This window comes from Theileria parva (assembly GCF_000165365.1).
Source record: "Theileria parva strain Muguga chromosome 3 map unlocalized ctg_530, whole genome shotgun sequence".
NCBI classification, from domain to species: Eukaryota; Apicomplexa; class Aconoidasida; order Piroplasmida; family Theileriidae; genus Theileria; species Theileria parva.
In genome coordinates, this window is record NW_876245.1 from 44,258 (window position 1) to 65,901 (window position 21,644).

A 21,644-nucleotide genomic window follows, 5' to 3' on the forward strand; every position below is an offset into this window, starting at 1 on the left:
TCTGAGGTTCTTATTAGTTCCCCAGTCTTATTTATTAGCTACAGTCTTAGTTTCTTCACTAACTAGTTAACTATTTATTAACTATCTATCACACACTCCTTGGTATTATATTAACTCATTAGTCTGAATACAGAGTAACAGGTCTTTACGTAGATCCCTGGTGAACAGTGATGCTATATTGTGATTACAGATTTTAGAAGCTCTTTTAGTCCAGTAGCAGAAAGCGTTCCACTTAGTCATTCCTGTAGTAGGCCATCTACTTGGGTCATGACGTTTATACTCAGTAATATAACCTTCAGAATACAACGCTAAGAATATCATGAGTAACGCACCAGCATATTGTGTTGGTAACATAACGTGGTCACCTCCCTTGTTCCCAACCATACCTGGAAATCCTACGGCCAGTTGAATTTCATGACACATATAAAATAGAATTGCCAGACATGTGGATGTCTTAGGCTGGTTAATAATGGAACGGGATAGGGATGATTCTCTGTAGTGAAGTGAATAAATAAATATTACCGTCAAACAGATTTGAAATGGTGGGATAAGGATAAAAGTATGCCAAAACCTGTTGTCAGTATTAGGTTCCCAAACAACTGAAGGTTTGGCCCATTCTGCCTTGGGTGACTCAGTGTATTTCTCTCTAGAAACAACTGCCACAATGACTGGTGGGAAACATGTTAGGATAAGAAGTACCATTTCAATCTTGTCAATAAGGTAAAAAGGTACTATCATTCCTGGTGCGATTGCGGGATAAACGGCATAGACAACACCCATACCTACGAGGACCATGATGACAGGAGACACTATAGCTGGATTAATGGAACTGGGTGCATCATATTCAAATGGTGGAGGATCCTTATAGCAGTATGTCCACAAAGTTGCTGCTACAAGGGCAATTATGCTTGAGATAGTCATGTCAATAATTACTGCTATATAGTCAGTGTTCCACTTCCTCCTGTTACCAAACATAAGAATAGATACGTAATGCATAAATGATGTAACAATGGGGAAAGAGTTTTCACCGATCATGTACCAATTTAGGAACCACCACTCCATAGCATAGACCATGACCATATAGATACCAAACACAAACCCAGACGCAGCAATAACCCAGTAAAATAAGGTGACATGGCCCTGGTCACCACCGGTAATAAACACGAAAAATAGAATAACAAATGTGAGAAAATTCATCCAAGTCCAAAATATAGAAGAATATCTAATCACAGGTTTGTCATAAATAAGTTTGATAGCCTTACACTTGCCAGCATTGTAGGCTCCTTGAAGTGCTCCGAAATTAGATGTAACTTGTTCATATTTCTGTGTTTCACCAGCAAGAGCACTAGTATATTGACTTCCACTATCTTCTTTTGCCTTAACAGCTTTGTAGGCATTGTTAACTTCGTTGTACTTTGCGATGACTTCCATGGCCTTCTTAAAAAAATCTGCTTTATCACTTTCACTAGCACTACTGAGATCTGAGAGAGCCTTTCGGAGACCTACTGAATCACTGGCTCCTACAGCATTAGCAAGTGCTTCTGCAAGTTTTTTAAGTTCTTCTTGACCAGTTTGAAGTTTACTGGCAGTGGCTAGTGTGTTGGCTTTAGTATGTAGTTCCTTGGCCTTCTTCCAAATCTTAGTATCATTACCATTACCAACTTGACCCTTGAGTAGGTTAGCTTTCTTCACGTTGAGCATTCGTTCGTATATATGACTGACAACTTTAAATTCAGTTTCTACCTTATCCTTATCAGTAGTTAGTCCATTGTATGTACCTTCTAATGTGTCGTATTTGTCTATTACATTGTCAGCATTACTAACAGTACCGCCAGCTAGTTTTCCAGCTGAAGTGGCTAGAGTTTCGGCATTACCTTTAAGTGTACTAAGACTACCACCAACACTGGTAGCCTTATCTTTAAGTGCCGTAGCAGCAATCTGTAGTTCTTCAGCTTTAAGCCTAAGTCCCGCACCAAGATTACTACCATCAACATCATACTTGATAGCATCAGAATATTGACTCTGTTCATGTCCACCATCAATGTATTTATCTGTAAGTTCAATAAGATTACCTATTAGCATGCTTGGTAGACACCAAACTTCAAGCGAACTTGCCATCTTCCTGACGAATATACTGAACAAATTCTCAGGAAGTTTAAACCTTAGCAGAGCATATGGAGCAGCACTGTAGGTTAACCTAATATTAAGCATCATTGACAAGCCAGCAAAAATGTACGTCACAATCTTCAATAGCTGGCGAGCATCATTATCCTCTTGAGGCGCTCCCATTTAAGATATTAATCACTAATGTTTTAGTTAGTGATGTCTATGGTACAGAAATATTACTTAAAATCATTGTATCCATCAGAACAAACATTAAACTATCATATCACACATATACATAATTTATATAGTATATGATATATATAGTACAGTAGTATACTATACCATAATACATAAGATTACAGTACTATACTCTTAAACCCAGACACATAATACACATACCTATAGTACTAAAGATACTATGAATAATATATTATGTATGGTATATAATAAGGTGAATAGATTGATTTATTTCTTTTCGAGTTTGAGTAGTTGTGGTAAATGTCTCCAGCCGGACGGGTTCTAAGGAATTTTAGCTCTAGTTAATCTTACCAAATCGTTGACATTTCCAATGATTTCACAAAACTTAACATTTCTTAAAAAGTTCTTTGACATCAGCTATACGTTAATATTATCTCAATGGTTGGGACATACCACCAAGTTTGTTCTGACTGCACATCTCGTTTTATCACTCAAAAATGCTAAAAAATTGTTAACCCAATTTTCCATACCGAGAGTTGTAAATTTGATGTTCTTTTCAGTCTTTGCTGTACCATCGTACGGGTGTTTAACTCTGAACACGTCGGTCATGTTACTGAATATTATTAACATTTTATCAAATTACCCAGCATCCAATAACCACTTGAAACCTTCTCTATCCACATCCCTTGACCCAGGAAATCCAATCTCCTCCTAAAAACCATTATCCCATGTCCACAACATGTAATAATTATTGTGTAAATGTGAAAAAATACTTGTTTGTGAAGGACAATGGATTTTTCCTGTTTTAAGCGTTCCGGATCAGACAAGTCAATATCCTGCGGTGCACTAAAGATAATTTATACAATAATTTCATACCAGTTAAGACATCCAGTGATGATCGTAGCCTTTTCACCTAAAAATTATTTATACTATGAACAGTGGAATTTTATTTATTTGTGGATTTCTGTACTTTTGGAATTGTTTAGGAAAGTTGCCAATTCTCTGTCCCACCGACTTCTAATCCTCACTGATCTATTTATCCATCCTTGCACAGGTGATAATCTAACCCATTTTTATTCTCAATACTTTAAATTATAATTAGTATTGTGTTGTAAATACTTAGTATTGCATTGTAAATAATTGGAAATATGTTGTAAATAGTTGGAAAAGTGTTTGAAAGAGCTTACAGTGAGATTAAGTAGTAGCTGTTGAATTGTAAAATGATGCATCTTCCTTCCTAAATTCATCATGACCGATGATAAACGATTTATGTAATTGACTGTAACTGTGTAAAACATTACTGGATGATGATATTTGGCGTTGGCTTTGATGTTCAGATTATATCTCATTTTAAGGCACTAAAGTAATATTACAACTGTTAACTTACTTCAAACTCCTTCTTCACGAATACAAGTTGCCCTGAAACATGATTAACACGTAATATTGTAGTTACCTGCAATTCTCCAAGCTGACAGTGAGAATACGCAGTAGTATTTCTTGAAAGTTGTTCTTTTAAGGTCATTTACCAGGTCTGCGTCCTGCACTTCCTGAGCATATGAAGGCGCCACATGGCCTCCATACGTCCTCGCTGATAATTTCGGCTGCTTACCCAAAATCTCAGACGAACATAATTTCACATCCTGCAATACCACAATGTCCTACACACATTCAGTTATCCAGTCAAATGTTGTAACTATTCACTGTTAACTGTGTTAATTGTGTTAACTATGTAAATTGTGTTAACTATGTAAATTGTGTAATAGTAAGAGGGTAGATAGTTAGTATACGGGATCGTGTTGTTTGACAATTTGTATGAATGATTCCCAGATGTTTTTTTTGGACTTGGAGAGTGCGAGTCCGCAGACGTTCCAGGTGAGGATGGTCTTTGGATCCTTGTCGCTTAGTGATGAAAATCCCTCCTTGTTAATTTCAAACTCCATTGAAGATAAGGAGGAAAGGCCAGTGTCAGAGTAACTTTGATCGTCAGAATTGTCCTTCAGTAACGGATTCTCCTCAACTTCAGACTCAACCAAATCCTCAATCTCCGTCTCCTTACTTATTCTCTCAACTTCTTCTCTAGCCAACGTCTGACGCTCCAACTTTACTATTTTAGGCCCAGTAGCACTGATTTCCTGTTCTACTCTGATTATTTTGGGCTCCACAGCTGATATTTCCTGCTCTACTCTGATTAGTTTAGGCTCCACAGCTGAGATCTCCTGCTCAACCTTGATTATTTTGGGCTCGACAGCGTCAATTTCTTGATCTAGTTTGATTATTTTAGGCTCTACAGCATCAATTTCCTGTTCAACTTTTTCAATCTTAGGCTCCACAGCATCAATTTCCTGTTCAACTTTGATTATTTTAGGCTCGATAGCATCAATTTCCTGTTCAACTTTGATTATTTTAGGCTCGATAGCATCAATTTCCTGTTCAACTTTGATTATTTTAGGCTCGATAGCATCAATTTCCTGTTCAACTTTGATTATTTTAGGCTCGATAGCATCAATTTCCTGTTCTACTTTGACAATTTTGGGTTCCACAGCTGAGATTTCTTTCTCTTTTGTTTCTGGTTCATTTTTCGCTTGTATCTATAGGCAATTATTAAACTACGCAAAGTTATTTAAATTAAGTTAATTTGGTAAATTAGTTGTGTACTTCGGTGTGTATTCTTCCGAGAAGTTCGGAGTCGTTGGTTTGTAGGTGTTTTTCGGTGGTTTCGGGTTTCAGTTCAATATCAAAGGCTTCGATTTTTATTGATATTTTAGACCTCTCAGCGTCAATGCACTTGGTCAACAACGTCACGGGATCAGGACTAATTTTCACCATTTGGCTCTTAAATTTTAACACGTAACTAAGATTATAAACTATTTATAAATGTGTATTAATGTATTAATTAGGGTAAATTATACACTTGGCAACTAATGAAATTAATTATGGCTAAAAGTTAAAAACCCAGGCGTCTCGCCAAATTTAGATCTAAAGTGTAATCATGATCATTAATTAAATTATTTTAAACATTAAAATCTAAACTTTACAAATTTCAAAAATTAATTTTTTAACTCAAGTCGGGATCACATACTTATTTTATTTTCATTTACTTTATTATATAAAATTTATTTAATTAATAAAATTTTTTTAATTAATGAAATATTTTTATTACATTTTAATAGTATAATTTCGTGTTTTAATGGCCGATAGAGTTCAGAAGGAGTTGGAGGATTCTGTCCCGGACCTTCATGAATTATTAGCCCAAAAATTACTCACTTTCCGTGAAATTAAAAGTGTAATTTCCCGTAGACGCCAGTTTGAATTTGACATTCTCAGCCCTGACCCCAATCTCTCCCTCATCTCCTACAAAAATTATCTCAAATATGAACTTGAACTTCATAAATTTCTACTCTCCAGATTTCATCAATTCAAACTAAACCACAACCCTAACACTTGTGGTAACTCTACCAATGGACATACCACCCACAATAATAATACTATTACCCCCGGAAATATTCCTAATACCCCTGGAAACACTAATACCCGTGGAAACACTCGAAATAGCACCGAGAATACCCCTGGAAATACTAATACCCTTGGAAACACCCGTCGAAACACTGGTGTAAACACTATGAGAAGGGGTATGAGTTTAAAGTTGATGTTAAAACTGCATAGTGAGCGTCATATAAATGGGATATTCCGTCGTGGTATAAACCGTTTCATGGGTAACACTGAGTTGTATAAATTATACCTAAGCTATTGTAAGAAGATGAAGTCGTATAAGTTATTTGAAAGGGTAATTGTGAACGGCATTAGCAAGAACCCAAACGAGGAAAGTTTATGGCTAATTTTTGCCTCTTACGTGCTGAAGACCAAGGGGATCAGAGCCTCAAAGAACATTATCCAGAAGTCACTCAGAATCCTTCCAAACAACCTAAAGCTACTCTCCTTCCTCATGAATCTACAACTTAAAATTTTAATCAACCACATCAACTCTGGTGATTCAGTCAACGGTAGCACAGTTGAGGGTGACTCAGTCAACAGGGGGATAGTTGACAGGGGTACAGTTGAGAATGACACAGTCAACAATGACACAGTTGAGGGAGACTTAGTTGACAGGGGTACAGGAGAATTGAGTAAATCTGAGTGTTTGGAGGAGCTGGAGAAGTGTTGGATAATATTTAAGTATGGACGGAGTAACTTGAGTGAATCAGATTTAAAAGTGTTTAAAGAGGAAATTACTTCAGTTATTCGGAGAATTCACACTCAAAACCCTCAATTGAAAAGTTCTATAAACAAATTATTACACAATATTACTACTACAGAGGGTAAAGAGTACTAGGAGTTGTACGGTTGACTATTTCCAATTTTGTTTGTAAAGTTGAGTGGTGTCGATAATCTTTTTTCTTTTATTTATGCGATTAGATTGTAGATTTATTATTGACTTATTCACATTTATGTCCCTGTTCTCCTCCTTTCTCACCGTCACTCCTTTTGGCGCCAATCCCACCATCTTACTCTATAATCAGTATTATAGCATAGTTAAATTAGCTCCCTCTAGGGGTATTAATTAGGTAGCTCCCTCTTCCCTATATAGTTTAGGTAGCTCCCTCTAGGGGTATATAGTTAATAGTATTAGAATTAGCTCCCTCTCGGGGTATATAATTCTAGGTATAGTTAATTAGCTCCCTCTAGGGGTATATAGTATATATAGTAATAACTATAGTAAGATAGTGTTGTGTGGGATACTTGGAATGATTTCCAGGAGTTGACTCTTAGGTCTCTGGTTTTATCCCACTCAACTTGGTGCTGTAACTTCTCCTTCTCCAAATTCATCAAATTACTCTGAATCTACACAATTATCAACTTACAATTATATAATTGAGGTAACTAGATAGACTGTAGACTGAGTAGATGGTGGGTAATACATTTTTTTCGTATTGTATATTAGCTTTGATGCAGTTTTCGGCGTATTCTCTGCGTTCCTGTTGTTTGTTCAGGATGTTAACGCACTCCTTCTCTATCTCGCCCTCAAAACTCTTCAAATCCACGTCCCTTCCCATACTATACAATTCTACAACAATCAACATTATTCATATTATTACAATAGTAATAGTGTGTAGATACCAAGTTGAGTGGTGTCGAGTTTGATTTTATGCCGTTTGTAGACGATTTTCCGGGCATCCTCGTAGATTTCCTTGTACTTCTCCCTTATGTCCACCTTCTTTATCTCATTATACGCGTCCTTCAATACTAATAATTTACATCAATTATGTGTATAACCAGAAATTAGACCCAGAGGGAGCTAAGTAACTAGGTGATAGGGAGAGGGAGCTATCTTATCATACTTTACTATATACCCCTAGAGGGAGCTACTTTACCATATACTTACTATATACCCCTAGAGGGAGCTAACTTAAATATATACCTATAGTATTTAACTATATACCCTTAGAGGGAGCTAATTTAACTATATAATCTTAACTATATACCTAGAATACCTAGGTATATACCCCTAGAGGGAGCTATCTTAACTATAGTTAACTCTATACCCCTAGAGGGAGCTAATTAACTATAGTTAACTCTATACCCCTAGAGGGAGCTAATTAACTATAGTTAACTCTATACCCCTAGAGGGAGCTAATTAGAGAAGAGGGAGCTAAATAACTGAGGAACTGGATCCGTTTGACCAAGCCCAGTAACGTAAATACCTTGAAAAGCCTGCGGTGCCTTATCATGTTTACACTTGTCCGGATGTACCAATAAACTCAACTAAACCAACCCATCAACACATTTACACAATTAGATAAAGTAATAAAGTAATAAAGTAATAGAGTGATAAAGTGAATAGAGTGAATAAGTGAATTACTTTGTGGTATCGTTGTTTGATATCTTCTTCGGTGGCGTCTGGTTTAAGTTGTAGGACTTGGTAGGGACTTGAGAACGTTTGCGAGGTTAGCCTCAGGATTAAACCCTTGGAATCCAACTTTATATTCTTATTATCATACTCGACCTTGCCGCCTACACATTTTTATTCTATTCCAACTCACTCAACGTGTTTATCTCCTCGTAAAATAACTTTAACATCTCATCCACAGCGTCGTTAGCTTTATTTTCCACATTTTCCAGTGGATTTTCCACATTTTCCAGTGGATTTTCCACATTTTCCACATTTTCTGGTGGATTATCTGGTGGATTTTCGGTGGTATTTGGGGAATCGTTTGCTGTGGACGGGTTTACAGTTTTTTCTAAATTTTCACCATTTTCATCATCATCGGATGTTTTTTTAGCGTCATTTTCTGACATTATAAAAATTATTTTAACAAATTTACAAAAATCTATAGAATTTACAAATTTATAAAATTTATAAAAAATAAAAAATAATTATAAAATAATAAAAATAAAATTAATAAAATAAAAAAGGGAAGGAGTAAATTATTGTTAGTTGTAGGTGGTTCCTTCTTCGGGTTGCAGTAGTCTTCGGTTGAAATGGCTTGCCATTTGTCTGCGAATATCGACCAGAACAGATTCTATCGTCAGCTGCCGCTTCCAGTATTTCAACGTACTAAAATGTTCCGATAACACCTAAAACACATTTTTACACATTTTTTACATTATTTTACACATTTTTAATAGTATTTTACACACTAATTTACACACTTTTACACATCTTTTATAGTATTTTACACACTAATTTACACATTTACACACATTTTACACACTAACATAGTTACACACTGACGTGTCTTTTTTACACATTTTTACACACTTACACACACTAAAGTATTTTACGATTATTACTGTAATGTTAAGACGGTGTGGAGATACGTTTCCGTTGGAGTCAACTCCCGTGAGCGCAATTTTGGTGATGAATTTTAACTTTGGCGGCTTCTCCGGGTACTCGTCGTCACACGTAACAGACAAACAATAAATCCGATTCTCATAATTCGTCTAATACATCAATTTTACACCAATATTATGTTAATTTTACACCAAATTTTACCTATTTAAGGCCTAATTTTACACTTATTTTAGTACTAATTTTAGACTATTTTAGTACTAATTTTACTCTAATTTTAAGTATTTTAACACTAATTTTAAGTATTTTAACACTAATTCAGTAGTATTTTAACTCTAATTTTACACTTATTTTACCTATTTAAGGCCTAATTTTACACTTATTTTACCTATTTAAGGCCTAATTTTACACTTATTTTACCTATTTAAGGCCTAATTTTACACTAATTTTACTCTAATTTTAAGTATTTTAACACTAATTTTAAGTATTTTAACACTAATTTTAAGTATTTTAACTCTAATTTTACACTTATTTTACCTATTTAAGGCCTAATTTTACACTTATTTTACCTATTTAAGGCCTAATTTTACACTTATTTTACCTATTTAAGGCCTAATTTTACACTAATTTTAAGTATTTTAACACTAATTCAGTAGTATTTTAACTCTAATTTTATGTTAATATTATGTTAATTAATTGTATAAATGAGATACCCCGGGGTATCCGAGGATTGTGCAGGACCAATTGGTGAGTGTGATGTCGTCAGGTCGTTCGAGGCCGAATGAAACGCCGTCGCTTACGCAGCCCTTCTGGCCCCTTTCAAGCTCGTCAATTAGCTTAAAACTACGAGGCACTCTCACCTGAAAATTTTTTACCTTATATAAAATTAATTAATTACCTCGTCCATTTAATGAAATAACTAAAATTAATTATGAAAAACATAAAATTAATTATGGAAACATAAAATCAATTATGGAAACATAAAATTAATAATGAAAGATAAAAATATCCTCCGGAAATTCACTGGTAAATTTCAGTCATAAATTATATTAACTCAGCCTTCCTGCCACATAAATCACATAATATTACATTAAATTATTGCAGGAGATTAAATTTACAATTGTTTGATTTGTGAGATTGTGACTTTGGTGAAGAAAATTTCATGGTTAAAGAGCGAGGGAATTATGTTGGTGACATCCTCAGTGTGTGCCAAACGCCTCAGCAGAGGCACTAAATCACACAATTCTGAGTCATTTTCATCGTTAAACCACGTCTCAATGGGTATGGCATTTTCCGGATTTAAACAGTAACAACAGGGCGAATTATCAATAGTAACCACGTCCTTCAGGGGCTTATTAAGAATCTCAAGATCCTTAATGTAGTAACCGTTCCAGTACTTACAACTGTCCCTGAATAATCTTCTCTTACACACCCCGTCAGGGTCAATGAAGTCAATCACGGGGTCCGCGTACGATTTTAAACCCGCAGTAAAAATCACAATCTCGTAAAAATTCGATACCACAGATAAAAACTCAGACAAGTACGGACGCTTACCTATGTAAATCGTTCTCTCCACACCATTCTGCATCAACTACAATCATTATCAACTATTGTTTTTATATTTATTATCATTAATACTATAGTATGAATAGTACAGTGGTTTAGTAATATTCCGGGTGAACTCCAAAGTCAAGCGACAATTGGCCCGGATAGTAGTGAGGCGGGGGACCGCCATAGGGAGCTAATTACCTAACTATAATACTACAGTTTACTACAATATTAATACTACAGTAAGTTGGAATAGTCTAGTGGTATATGTATATCCCCTATGAAAGGCAAAGTCAAGCGGAGATTGGCCCGGATAGTAGTGAGGTGGGGGACTGCCACGGGGAGCTATTTACCTAACTAAATCATAACAATATACTTACTTGCATTGGGAAAGAGTTGTTTGAGGGTTCGAATGAGGAGTGAATTAGCGTTTCATCCAAATCTAACACCAGCATTTTTTTCTACAACAACATTAACTTGGGTTAAACTTACTCTTACTGTACAGACTTTGGGTACTAAAGTCGTGCCATACGTAAATCCCGTTTCCCTCCTTTCCTTGGCGATTCCCACTTCATAACGTGTTGTACCGCTGGTTACTGTGTTAAACTGTCGTGCTGTATGTTCAGTGTCATTAAGGTTGGAATCCTCTGGTATGGTGTAAATTTCATTAAAACGTATCAGAGTCGTGCTCTTTTCCATTACTTTACCAGATTTACGCGTTAATACTTGATAATTGCTGTGTATGTATCTAATGTGTAGGTGAAATTTGGCTAAGCTAACAACTGGTTCAATAAAATTAAATTATTAAAATATTAAAATTTATTAATTTGAACATTCGAGGTAAAAAGTTAATCAAACTCAAAATGTGTAAGGTAGGAATCCTATGCATGCATAAAAATTTATCTCCATCAAATCTCCACATTTTAATCAAACCATAAATATTTAAACATTAATCATTATTTTAATATTATTTTAATATTAATAATATTAGTTAATATTTTAAATTAAATTTGTAAAAAAATTTTTTACAATATTACCATAGGTATGACATAATTTTATGTTAAAATTAGTCCATAATTTTGTATATAAAATGGTAAAAAAAATGTTTTATGAGTTTCGTTAAATTGGTTGAAAATTTGTGAAATTGTGAGATTCTGACACTACAAAATTTTCAGAGTAAAATAGTAAATTAATTTTTTAAAATGTCGAAACAAACTTCGCTAATTAATAAGCCGGAAACGGCCGATATGGTCGAACTCGCCCAGGGCCTCAAAAAGTTCTCAACCTATCCCTTACATATATTAATTATATATTAATTATATATAATAATGTTACAGAGTGGAGTGGATTCCGGATACGCGATTTCCCCTTTGTGGCACTTTTATCGTTCATCTAGAAGATCATACCTTCGGATCACTCATCAGATCGTAATCCACAAATATTTTATTCTATAATTTTATTCTATTTTACTTAATTTTATTTAATTTTATTTAATAATTTGGGTAAATGGTAAATTAGAAAATTGAGTAAGGATGACAGAGTGACGTTTGTTGGCTATAGAATGCCGCATCCGTTGGAGAATAAGCTTGAGATAAGGATCAGGACTAAAACTGATAACCCGTTCACCGTCATTCTCAGCGCCATCACTAACCTCAGAACTAACCTCTCTCACCTCAAAAATCTCTATCTCGTACTTTTTATCCATTTTCACATTTTTACCCATTTTTACACTATAATAATTATTTTTACACTATAATAATTATTTTTATTTTGTTGTGTTAATTTTGTTGATTTAGACTACCCTGAAGGATCGCACTTAAATTAATAATTTTAATTTCCTCAATTTTTCCCCCAATTTTTCTCATTAATTAAATTATTTCATTAATTTTATTAATTTATAATTTTGTTAATTTTCTGAGATTCCGCGGAAAATTGTCTGTGCCACATAACACCAGACGTTACTAAGAATCTTTAGCACATTTGCGCTTTTAACATTTCACATTAATTTGCCAAATCCACCACTAAATGGAAACACCAAATCCATCTCTTTATTCCATCTCCAAACAGTATTTTACACATTATTACATTAATTTTACACATTATTCACACCTTTTTACACATTAATTCACATTATTTTACTGATAAATTATCTAATAATTAATTGATTTGTAGATTTTTAGTGTTTGGGAGGGGTTCGGAGTTGTTTTTTTACAACTTTAGGGACAAGTCTGAGCAATCTTTTAACCTCTCTGACGTCCTCTCCGACGTTGATTTTAACACCAAAATTGACAATTTCAACATTCTCGCACTCTCCACATACTCCAACAACACTAACAGAGTTACTAAATCTGAAAGTTTGAGAAATAAGTCAGAGGTTTCCGACATCTTTGTCACTGTGTTCCTCTCCAACGGCTTCATCGTCCTACTCAAACACGACACTCAACTAAAATACCATTTTCATCATCACATCCTTTCTACCACTTACCCTCAGAATGTTACTGTAGAACACACTGGAGAAACTGAGAATGTTGGAGACACTGTGGAAACTGTAGAAACTGAGAATGTGGAAACTATAGAAACTGGAGAAAGAGTATTGGTATCTACGATTAGAGTGAATGACTGGTATAGTTTCTATGTTCTGGGAGGTGTGTTATATTTGTTAAGTTGGTCCAGGGACAGGACTGTTAAGCTCCATGACAATGTGTTACACTTTAGCGTATGCACGTCACAGGATAAGTTATTACTAGTCCTGGAGAATTCACTGTGTTTACTCACCGTTGACGAGCTCTTTCTGTCCAATTGTTTACACAGCCCAGACCCACACCTGGACGATAGTCACATGGAACAACTAATTGACATTAGCACATCGGGTTTAAAAAACATTTTAGTGTCAAATAAGTTGGTATTTTTACTGTATAAGGAGGAGTTGTTATATACGTTTTTGAACAAGCTGAGCTTGTACAAGTTTACACCCGTACTAAATGTGACTTTCTTCAACTTTCAAACGGTCTCAGATATTAACCTAGTTCTCACCATTGACACGGAGTACACAGTTGTCATCTACGATTACGACACCGTAAACACTGTTATCACTCTCAAACAGATGGATTTAGTCAGTACTACAGAGGGCCAGAGTGGTGATTTACGATATAATGTGTGTGTGTTGTGTGATGACATGAGTTTGCTCCTGTTTGACAATCACAATCTGGTCCACAGCGTAAAATTACAACTTCAAGATGATAAACTTGTACTACACAATGTGAACAATTCTGAGAATGTCACTGAGGATGTAACGGACACTGGAACTGCAAAGAGAAATTTAGAAGAAAAAGAGGAAAAAGAGAAAGAAGAGGAGAGATATAAGAAGTTGAAGAGTATAAGGAGGAAGCGGTTTTTGGATTTGGAGGCGGTGGAGTTTGAGGATCCGCCAACTCACACCACCGTCCACACTACTGTCCACACTATGGACGATTCTATGGAGAGTAACTCTCAACTCTCCAAAGCCTCCCAAGATAAAGAAACCGCAACCACAGGGACTGGAACTGATGGAGATGTAGATGTGGGAGAGATGGGAGAGGGAGAGTATGACATTGAGAATTACTCTTATAACCAGTACGGCACGGAGAATTTGATGTATTTGGTGAGTGAGATGAAGAAGTTAAAGAGGAAAGTAAAGCAGTTGGAATACCTGGCAATGCCCAAAGAACATAAAATACTAACACCAGGACTCTGCCCAAAACCCAACGATCAATTCAAACAATGGTACTAACCACTCAGTTACACACTTCTTACACATTCTTACACATTTACACACCAACGTGTCTTATTTACAGAATATCGTGTCTTTTTTACACATTCTTACACACTAAATTACACACTATTACACATTTTTACACACTAATTTCAGTTTTTTACACATTTTTACACACTTTTATTACTAGTTAAGGGGTAAAATTAGTATATTAAGGGTTAGATTGGCTGTTTAGGTGTTTGTTTTGGAACGAGTACGGCCACATAAGTAAGCAAAATAACCTCGAAAATAATAACCTACAAATCTACCTCTTCTCAGGTACACACCTCTTACACATTCTTACACACTTACACACATACACACATACACATTACTGTGTCTTATTTCGACACTAACGTGTCTTTTTTACACACACTAATAGTATTTTACACACACATAGTTACAGTTACACACTAATTTACCGCTGATTACGTGTTAAATAATGTGCAGGGCCTTTGAGTGGGTATATTAAAAAGGTTGATCGTTTCAGCTGTCAAATGGCTTCTCTACGTAAGTAACTATAGTAATACTATCTTCAGATCTCGATGGGCTTGTTTGTGGCACTAACATCTTCTCCTCACATCCCAAAGATACTCAAGACCACACACAAGACATTACACGGGATGGTATATCCGATGTTCCGGTTGACAATGTGCAGAAAAAGGTTGGGGTGGTGTATTATTATAATTTGTATAATAATAACGAGAATTGGGACCGTAGATTCCCTAATGAGGAGATTAAAGCTGTTTCCATCTCATCAAACTACATCGCCGTAGTCACCCACTTGAACATTCTTTACATATTGACTAGGAATAACATGTTACTAAATGTATCAAAGTTAAAGGGTACAATAGTGTCACTACTGACTAACAGGAACATGTTAGTAGTGGTGACGCAGATAATAACAAACACACACGACACAGTTTATAATGTGAATATCCTATGGATTAACGGGATCAAAGGTTTAACTCATAACAACACACTTAAAATTATTACTCTATACAATGATCTACTCATTCTCAATCACACACACATCAAACACATCGGTATAATATCTTAAGTATATTATTCAGTTAGGTAATTAGGTAAATAGCTCCCTATGGCAGTCCCCCTCCTCACTACTATCCGGGCCAATTGTCGCTTGACATTGGCTTTCATATGGGATACATATTTACCACTGTACTATCCTAACTATATAACTATTTATATTATAGTAAACTGTAGTATAGTAATATAGTTAATTAGCTCCCCTTGGCAGTCCCCCGCCTCACTACTATCCGGGCCAATTGTCGCTTGACTTTGGAGTTCACACGGATTGTATACATACCAATTGCTCTATTCTAACTAACTTTACTATAGTATTGTGGTAGATAGTGGCCCGGTACTATCCGGGCCAATTCCTCCTTAACCTTGTGGTTCATAGTAGATATACCGCTAGAGTAATATTATATAGGCCTGAGTAATGAGTATGTGTTGTGGTATATGGACAGTAAATGTAAGTTCCTGCTGGATAACAATTTGTAGACAAGCTGTGGCTCCTGATTAATAATATTAAGAATATTAACAACAATGACATTTTGGAGTGGATTCCCACCACCAACATCAACTCCAACTACTACCCACTCTACATCAATAATTTCAACGTATCCACATACTTACTTAGTTTACTATACATAATTGACTAAAATATGCTTAATGTGTTGTAGTTGTATTATATAAAGCTGAGGAGTGGTGAGCGTTATCCGAACTGTGGTAAGAACATAAACTTCTTTGGGTACACTTTGCATAACTTGAGCATAACTCTCAACACTGAGACGAATACGATAATCAACACTCACAAGGGCGGAAATTTGAGAACTGAAGGCGCCTCCATCGGCATTGACAGTAGCGTCTTCATCAACACTAAGCTCCAAGTACCAGAGAGTATCCTCGAGAACAACATCGACATCTACGACGAACTAAGATACCTACAAAATATCAACATCAACCAACTACAATACATCATCAACATCATACAACTCTACAACTATTGGTATATACAATCTGAGAACTCTGCGGAAAACACTGGTCATACTATGGACAAGAATGAGATAAACAAGTATTTGAGTAATATTAACATATTTGAGAAGAACCACGATAAACTGTTACTAAGGATTTTAGCCAAAATTCAGTCCACAAACGTATTAACTTTATTTACTGTAGTATATTAGTTATATGTAATTAGCTCCCCTTGGCAGTCCCCCGCCTCACTACTATCCGGGCCAATTGTCGCTTGACTTTGGTTTTCATCCGGAATATGTATTACTCACTGTACTATTCCAACTAATTATAGTATTAATATTGTGTAGAAACTGTATAAGAATGTGGACATAATACAGATGTTGAAGATCCCTAAATGCTTGGAAATAGCTAAAACAATTGTAACCAATGACAGATACAGGTAAACACAATTAAGTCAATTGTTTCAGAAAACTAATCAACGAATCGTTAATTCTACTACAAAAGTCCATGACACTCAATAAATAATCTCATCACACTTTCTAATATAGTCAAGTGTATAAAATTATTGGTATAAAATTATTATTTTTTTGGCGGTTTTTTGATGTATTTTTGTATGAAATCTTTGACATTTCTGTTTTTGGCGTTGTGTAGGATGCGTTCGCGTCTGGTTTTAAACCTTAGACTGGGGTCCAGTGGGATCTTCTCGCGGTACCTTCTCCGTCTCGAAGAGTGTTTAGTACGTAGAAACGGACTATAAATATCATAAGGAGTGGCTCTGTTCTTCTTATTGATCTTGGAATAGTACTCGCCGTGCACTTTGAAACCGTCTGGCTTCACCGTGAAACTCCTGCCATTGCCCAAGTCTATCCTAATTGGATCCGCTGAAAATTTACTATACAACTCCTCCTCCTCCCTTTTACCCTTTGCTATTACTTCTTTCCACGTTATGTCTCTACTGTACCATTTCTTTATAGTATTATTTGCTGCTTCTGGACTATCCTCCGTACCAGCACTCTCAGCACTATTTACATTATTACCAGAGTTTACAGTAGTGTTACCACTGGAATCAGTAGTGTTATCGGAGATCCCCCTGAGCATCCGTTTAAACTGTGCGATTCTGCCGTGTCTTCCGAGGAACCGGTTCATGAAGTAGATGTACCTGGGGTCATCTTTGTAGTGTTGGTGTACGTAGGGTAGGATGTGGAAATAGCTGTGGAGTTTACTGAACCTGAACTCATTCCTATCAAGAGCAAAGTTAATATATCTACTGACGGGTCCTTTGGCGTAGTTTTTCCGCGAGGCGTACCAGAAAAACCTGAGCTTGTTGTCCTTCTTGTAATGGGCGAAAATGTTCCTTTTACACTTGACTTTCCGGGCCAAGTCAATGTCGTAGTTAAAGTTCTTGTTGTCAGGGTCATTTTCGTATAAAAATTTATGAATTACGTAGTAAGGGTTCTTGTCCTTCCACATGTCAAAGTAAATCTTACTCCGCACAGTGCCCTTTTTACGGACCTTTTCAGAGTTGTACCTGTAACCATACCTCACCTTCCTTGTCATACACAGGCCTTTAACATGTTTTTCAGTTGTGTTAAATATATTTTCAAATGTGTCGTAAGTTCGAGGGGTGTTTATATTGTACAGAAAAGATAATTTTTTACGAGATTCCAGTCCCGCACGGTGGAAATTTACTATTTTAAAGATTTTAGATTTATTTGACCGGGTAAATTTGGGTGATTTGGAAGGAATGTTAAGCTGCGATAAGTTGAAAGAATGGCCAGATGTGTGACTTCCTTCTATGATTTTCATTAATTAACCCTTAAAATTAATTATAAATAATTATTATAACGGTAAATAATAGGGTAAATAGTAAGAAAACTGGTGGTATTTTAGTGTTGGAGAGATACCATGTGATAGAACAGTTTTGAGTGAAATTATGAGAAAAATTGAGCTTAAATTTAAGAATTTGTTTAAAGAATAAAATTCCATACAATTTTGTCATTATTAATTTAAAATGAGTTAAAAATTACTCACACCTCAAACCCAAGATTTTAACACTGTAAAATATTAATTAATTCACCTTTATTTAACTTAATATTACATTTTATTGCGTTATATTCACATTATTTAACTTTTTATCATGTTACATACTATTACTTATATTACACATATTATATATTATACTGTATACATTATACTGTATGTATATACACATGTATATGTAAAGTAGTATTAGTAAAAAGTATATATGGTATATATACTACGTGTCTGGGTTTATGTATACTATAGTATTATACACAGTGTATAAAGTATATTATGTTAATTTATCTTCATTTTAACTATTAATAACTTGAGATAAACGAGAATGGTTCGGGATTTGTCATTTATTATAACACTTGTTACTTTGGTTCAGCTGGATTTTCTAATTTACCACCAACTAATCTCTAATTATTCTAATTTAAAGCGGTAAAATAGATTAAAAGGTTAATTAAACGTTGGAATAACTCAGTTGTGAAGTGTAAAATCACCAGACTCTACCCAATTTAAATATTTAATTCCTGTTAAAACATATAAATTTAATATTACATGAGCTTAAATTACTTATACTAAGTTATAAAATTGCGTTTTTATGTTAAAATTATGTGAAAAATTAGATCTATTTTAGATCTACAACTTGTGATCTACCGTTAAAAGATCAACCTTACAAACTTTACATTATTTCATTCCTCTTCATTTCATGTATTTACAACTCTTTTCATGATCTAACTCCCTAATTAATACGTGACAAAACTGAAATTTATCAATAAATCTCCAAATATCAGATCAATCTCATAACCTTTGTACTGAGAAGATTACAATTTTTAAGTTTTAATATATACTATTAAAGTGTTAAAATCCTTACTAAACTGTGTAAAATAATGAAATTGATATGTTTAATATTAATATTATGTAAAGGCGTTGATTTGGTGAGGGTTGATGAGGAGGCTGAGCAGGCCCTGTTAATACCTGTAGACCTAAGATTAGACGGTGAAATAGGTCATCAAATCCATAAACTTTACCATCCTGGCTGTTACGACTCTTATATCTTCTCTGGACTCAGGGTTGGCCACACTGACATTGTCATTAATAACCTAATTAGAGGCATTAATTTAGTCTATTTTGGCGCTAAAACATTGGTTAACAGGCGTATTATCCACACCATAATCAAGCATGAGCTGGAAATAGTAGAAATCGTATCCTACCACACTGGCGTAGGAGACAAGTACGAATACGTAGAACTGATTAAAACGCCCGAAGTTTCTTTTTTTATAGAAAATATTAAACAGGCCGTGACAGTTAACTTGGCAGATTTGAACTCGTTACCACTTTACGTAGACACCAGGAGTCATCCCAACGGCACTGTTGAAGTATTTGTCTCTGACATTTTTAAAGCGTTTGTAATGCTGGGCGTGGTTAATTATGGAGCTAACCTCGTAGAGTCCACGTTCCACAACTGTGTTTACAGGTCCACAGTCTTCAAACCCGTGGAAGATAACAAGGTACACGTGACTGTGACAAGCTTTCTCAAAAACGGTAAGAGGAATAAAAACTACTACGACATTAATACCGAGGCTAATATACAAGGAAGTGTCGTAAATTACGTCAAAACCACCACCACCTACGTTGGTAACATTCCAGAAGACTTGGGCTAATCCACTGTAATCCGGGTTTAGTCCACACTAGCCCACGTTATTACGGGGTAATTCACGTTATTCCTGGGTAATCCAGGGTTAATTAAGGGTTAATTAAGGGGTTTAAGGGTTAATTCCTGGGATTTGGGTTAATTAGGGAGATTCAGTAAATTACGCTAGGATCAGGTAAAATCCTCATGACCGAGGTTCCACACCCTAAGATAAAATTTTCTTAAATTTTAATTTCACTAATTTTAAATTATTTTAAATTATTTAAATTAATTTAATTAATTAATTTTATTTGTTAATTTTGTAAAATATGTGATTTTGTGTGTAATGTTTGAGATTCTGCTCAGAAGTTCAATAACTCCGCTTAATTTCCCTAAATTAACAAGAAATTTAATTAATTCCAATGTTAACAAATTATTTTATAATAATTTCAGGAGAATTTCAACTTTTCCTGGGATCCATTCGAAAAGTAATTTTTACGCCAATTTCACTCAAAATTCTCTCAATGAGTTAAATCATTTGTTAATTCAGAAAAAAAACTTCGCTGGGCGTCAGCGTGGGTTAAAAAGGCGCAAGTCTAAGAAAGAGCCCAGACGAATCCAACACTCCTTAGGCCGCCGATTAGAGCTTTTTTGGCCTAAAAAGAGGAGAAAATTGAGGATCAGACTGGTACAAAATGCCCGGGGTAATGTAATTTATGACCCCGTCCTGAAGAAGTTTTTGGTATTTTATTATAAACAAGGCACGCAAGTGTTCAGAGGATTCAGAGCCAATGGGAATAAATTCGAACTCGCCAAAGCCAAAGCCCTCAACTTCGCCAGACAAATGACACAATACTACACACAAAGATACAACAAAATAATCGAGAAATTTCATACCCACACTGAAACCACCGATGGTAAAACTATGGACGGTAACACTAATCATAGTGTTGTCACTCGGGATGTGATAAATTACAATGTGAAATTACAGCCGGACTGTAATTTGAGTGGTGTTCGTGGTATATTTTTCGATGTTAAGACGAGTTCGTGGGTGGTAAAATTCGTCGACTCTGGCGTTAGAAAGTATAAATTCTTCTCAACCGAGCTTGGGTTTGGAAATTCCTACACCAACGCCGTTGAATTCTTGCGGTTTCAACTGTATAGAAATCATCAATTCTTACACAGAAGACATAGGACAAGGAAAAACAGACCAATACTAAAGTAAATCCAAACTCAGCATGGATAGTACAGTGGATAGTATGGATCCCATGTGAACTCCAAAGTCAAGCGTAAATTGGCCCGGATAGTAGTGAGGCGGGGGACTGCCAAAGGGAGCTAATTATACTATTATTATACCACAGTTTATTACAATATTAATACTACAGTAAGTCAATATAGTGGAGTGAGTAGTACACATTCCGGGTGAAAGGCAAAGTCAAGCGGGAATTGGCCCGGATAGTAGTGAGGCGGGGGACTGCCATAGGGAGCTAATTACACATAACTAATATACAGAATAATATATTAAATATTGTAGAGTATGCGATATTGTGGTGAGT

At 35.3% G+C, this 21,644-nt stretch overlaps 12 protein-coding genes across 12 annotated transcripts; 5 read left to right on the forward strand and 7 right to left on the reverse strand.

Moving 5' to 3' along the window:
• Window positions 1-105: 105 nt before the first annotated feature.
• TpMuguga_03g00021 (uncharacterized protein) lies at window positions 106-2,289 on the reverse strand (the record flags this gene model as incomplete). Its single annotated transcript, XM_757947.1, has 1 exon — window positions 106-2,289. The coding sequence occupies one exon, from the start codon at window positions 2,287-2,289 to the stop codon at window positions 106-108; it is 2,184 nt and encodes a 727-aa protein (XP_763040.1).
• Window positions 2,290-2,571: 282 nt separating this feature from the next.
• TpMuguga_03g02475 (DNA-(apurinic or apyrimidinic site) lyase) lies at window positions 2,572-3,962 on the reverse strand (the record flags this gene model as incomplete). The annotated part of the gene is made up of 12 exons (XM_061305880.1): window positions 3,758-3,962; window positions 3,692-3,723; window positions 3,606-3,662; window positions 3,492-3,541; window positions 3,275-3,366; window positions 3,181-3,217; window positions 3,078-3,150; window positions 2,948-3,015; window positions 2,835-2,917; window positions 2,758-2,804; window positions 2,656-2,721; window positions 2,572-2,625 (listed from the first exon to the last, which is right to left on the reverse strand). Exons 3-12 carry the CDS (start codon window positions 3,651-3,653, stop codon window positions 2,572-2,574), a joined length of 618 nt encoding a protein of 205 aa, XP_061161736.1. The 5' UTR covers window positions 3,654-3,662; window positions 3,692-3,723; window positions 3,758-3,962.
• Window positions 3,963-4,082: 120 nt separating this feature from the next.
• On the reverse strand, window positions 4,083-5,130 carry TpMuguga_03g02435 (uncharacterized protein; the record flags this gene model as incomplete). The annotated part of the gene is made up of 2 exons (XM_061305875.1): window positions 4,083-4,892; window positions 4,960-5,130. The coding sequence occupies 2 exons, from the start codon at window positions 5,128-5,130 to the stop codon at window positions 4,083-4,085; spliced, it is 981 nt and encodes a 326-aa protein (XP_061161737.1).
• Window positions 5,131-5,401: 271 nt separating this feature from the next.
• On the forward strand, window positions 5,402-6,707 carry TpMuguga_03g00023 (U3 small nucleolar RNA-associated protein 6 family protein). The gene has a single exon (XM_757949.2). It carries the CDS (start codon window positions 5,492-5,494, stop codon window positions 6,632-6,634), a length of 1,143 nt encoding a protein of 380 aa, XP_763042.2. The 5' UTR covers window positions 5,402-5,491; the 3' UTR covers window positions 6,635-6,707.
• Dnajc8 (DnaJ domain protein) lies at window positions 6,523-8,726 on the reverse strand. The gene is made up of 7 exons (XM_757950.2): window positions 8,343-8,726; window positions 8,162-8,313; window positions 8,004-8,064; window positions 7,420-7,545; window positions 7,221-7,366; window positions 7,042-7,143; window positions 6,523-6,811 (listed from the first exon to the last, which is right to left on the reverse strand). Exons 1-7 carry the CDS (start codon window positions 8,596-8,598, stop codon window positions 6,650-6,652), a joined length of 1,005 nt encoding a protein of 334 aa, XP_763043.2. The 5' UTR covers window positions 8,599-8,726; the 3' UTR covers window positions 6,523-6,649.
• Window positions 8,727-8,733: 7 nt separating this feature from the next.
• On the reverse strand, window positions 8,734-10,134 carry spm2 (Ubiquitin-conjugating enzyme E2 variant 1; the record flags this gene model as incomplete). Its single annotated transcript, XM_061305610.1, has 4 exons — window positions 9,990-10,134; window positions 9,805-9,951; window positions 9,094-9,243; window positions 8,734-8,877 (listed from the first exon to the last, which is right to left on the reverse strand). Exons 1-4 carry the CDS (start codon window positions 9,996-9,998, stop codon window positions 8,734-8,736), a joined length of 450 nt encoding a protein of 149 aa, XP_061160945.1. The 5' UTR covers window positions 9,999-10,134.
• Window positions 10,135-10,205: 71 nt separating this feature from the next.
• CTDSPL (dullard-like phosphatase domain protein) lies at window positions 10,206-11,338 on the reverse strand (the record flags this gene model as incomplete). Its single annotated transcript, XM_757952.1, has 3 exons — window positions 10,206-10,682; window positions 11,020-11,100; window positions 11,132-11,338. The coding sequence occupies 3 exons, from the start codon at window positions 11,336-11,338 to the stop codon at window positions 10,206-10,208; spliced, it is 765 nt and encodes a 254-aa protein (XP_763045.1).
• A 503-nt stretch (window positions 11,339-11,841) lies between these two features.
• On the forward strand, window positions 11,842-12,459 carry POLR2J (RNA polymerase Rpb3/Rpb11 dimerization domain protein; the record flags this gene model as incomplete). Its single annotated transcript, XM_757953.2, has 4 exons — window positions 11,842-11,915; window positions 11,977-12,066; window positions 12,158-12,329; window positions 12,436-12,459. 4 exons carry the CDS (start codon window positions 11,842-11,844, stop codon window positions 12,457-12,459), a joined length of 360 nt encoding a protein of 119 aa, XP_763046.2.
• Window positions 12,460-12,664: 205 nt separating this feature from the next.
• TpMuguga_03g02355 (uncharacterized protein) lies at window positions 12,665-16,955 on the forward strand (the record flags this gene model as incomplete). Its single annotated transcript, XM_061305863.1, has 10 exons — window positions 12,665-12,705; window positions 12,812-14,401; window positions 14,626-14,708; window positions 14,880-14,939; window positions 14,969-15,475; window positions 15,883-15,924; window positions 15,954-16,072; window positions 16,136-16,609; window positions 16,778-16,869; window positions 16,898-16,955. 10 exons carry the CDS (start codon window positions 12,665-12,667, stop codon window positions 16,953-16,955), a joined length of 3,066 nt encoding a protein of 1,021 aa, XP_061161738.1.
• A 54-nt stretch (window positions 16,956-17,009) lies between these two features.
• TpMuguga_03g00030 (uncharacterized protein) lies at window positions 17,010-18,416 on the reverse strand (the record flags this gene model as incomplete). The annotated part of the gene is made up of 2 exons (XM_757956.2): window positions 17,010-18,223; window positions 18,335-18,416. 2 exons carry the CDS (start codon window positions 18,414-18,416, stop codon window positions 17,010-17,012), a joined length of 1,296 nt encoding a protein of 431 aa, XP_763049.2.
• A 929-nt stretch (window positions 18,417-19,345) lies between these two features.
• TpMuguga_03g00031 (uncharacterized protein) lies at window positions 19,346-20,119 on the forward strand (the record flags this gene model as incomplete). Its single annotated transcript, XM_757957.1, has 1 exon — window positions 19,346-20,119. The coding sequence occupies one exon, from the start codon at window positions 19,346-19,348 to the stop codon at window positions 20,117-20,119; it is 774 nt and encodes a 257-aa protein (XP_763050.1).
• Window positions 20,120-20,315: 196 nt separating this feature from the next.
• On the forward strand, window positions 20,316-21,639 carry TpMuguga_03g00032 (uncharacterized protein). The gene has a single exon (XM_757958.2). It carries the CDS (start codon window positions 20,435-20,437, stop codon window positions 21,311-21,313), a length of 879 nt encoding a protein of 292 aa, XP_763051.1. The 5' UTR covers window positions 20,316-20,434; the 3' UTR covers window positions 21,314-21,639.
• Window positions 21,640-21,644: the final 5 nt, after the last annotated feature.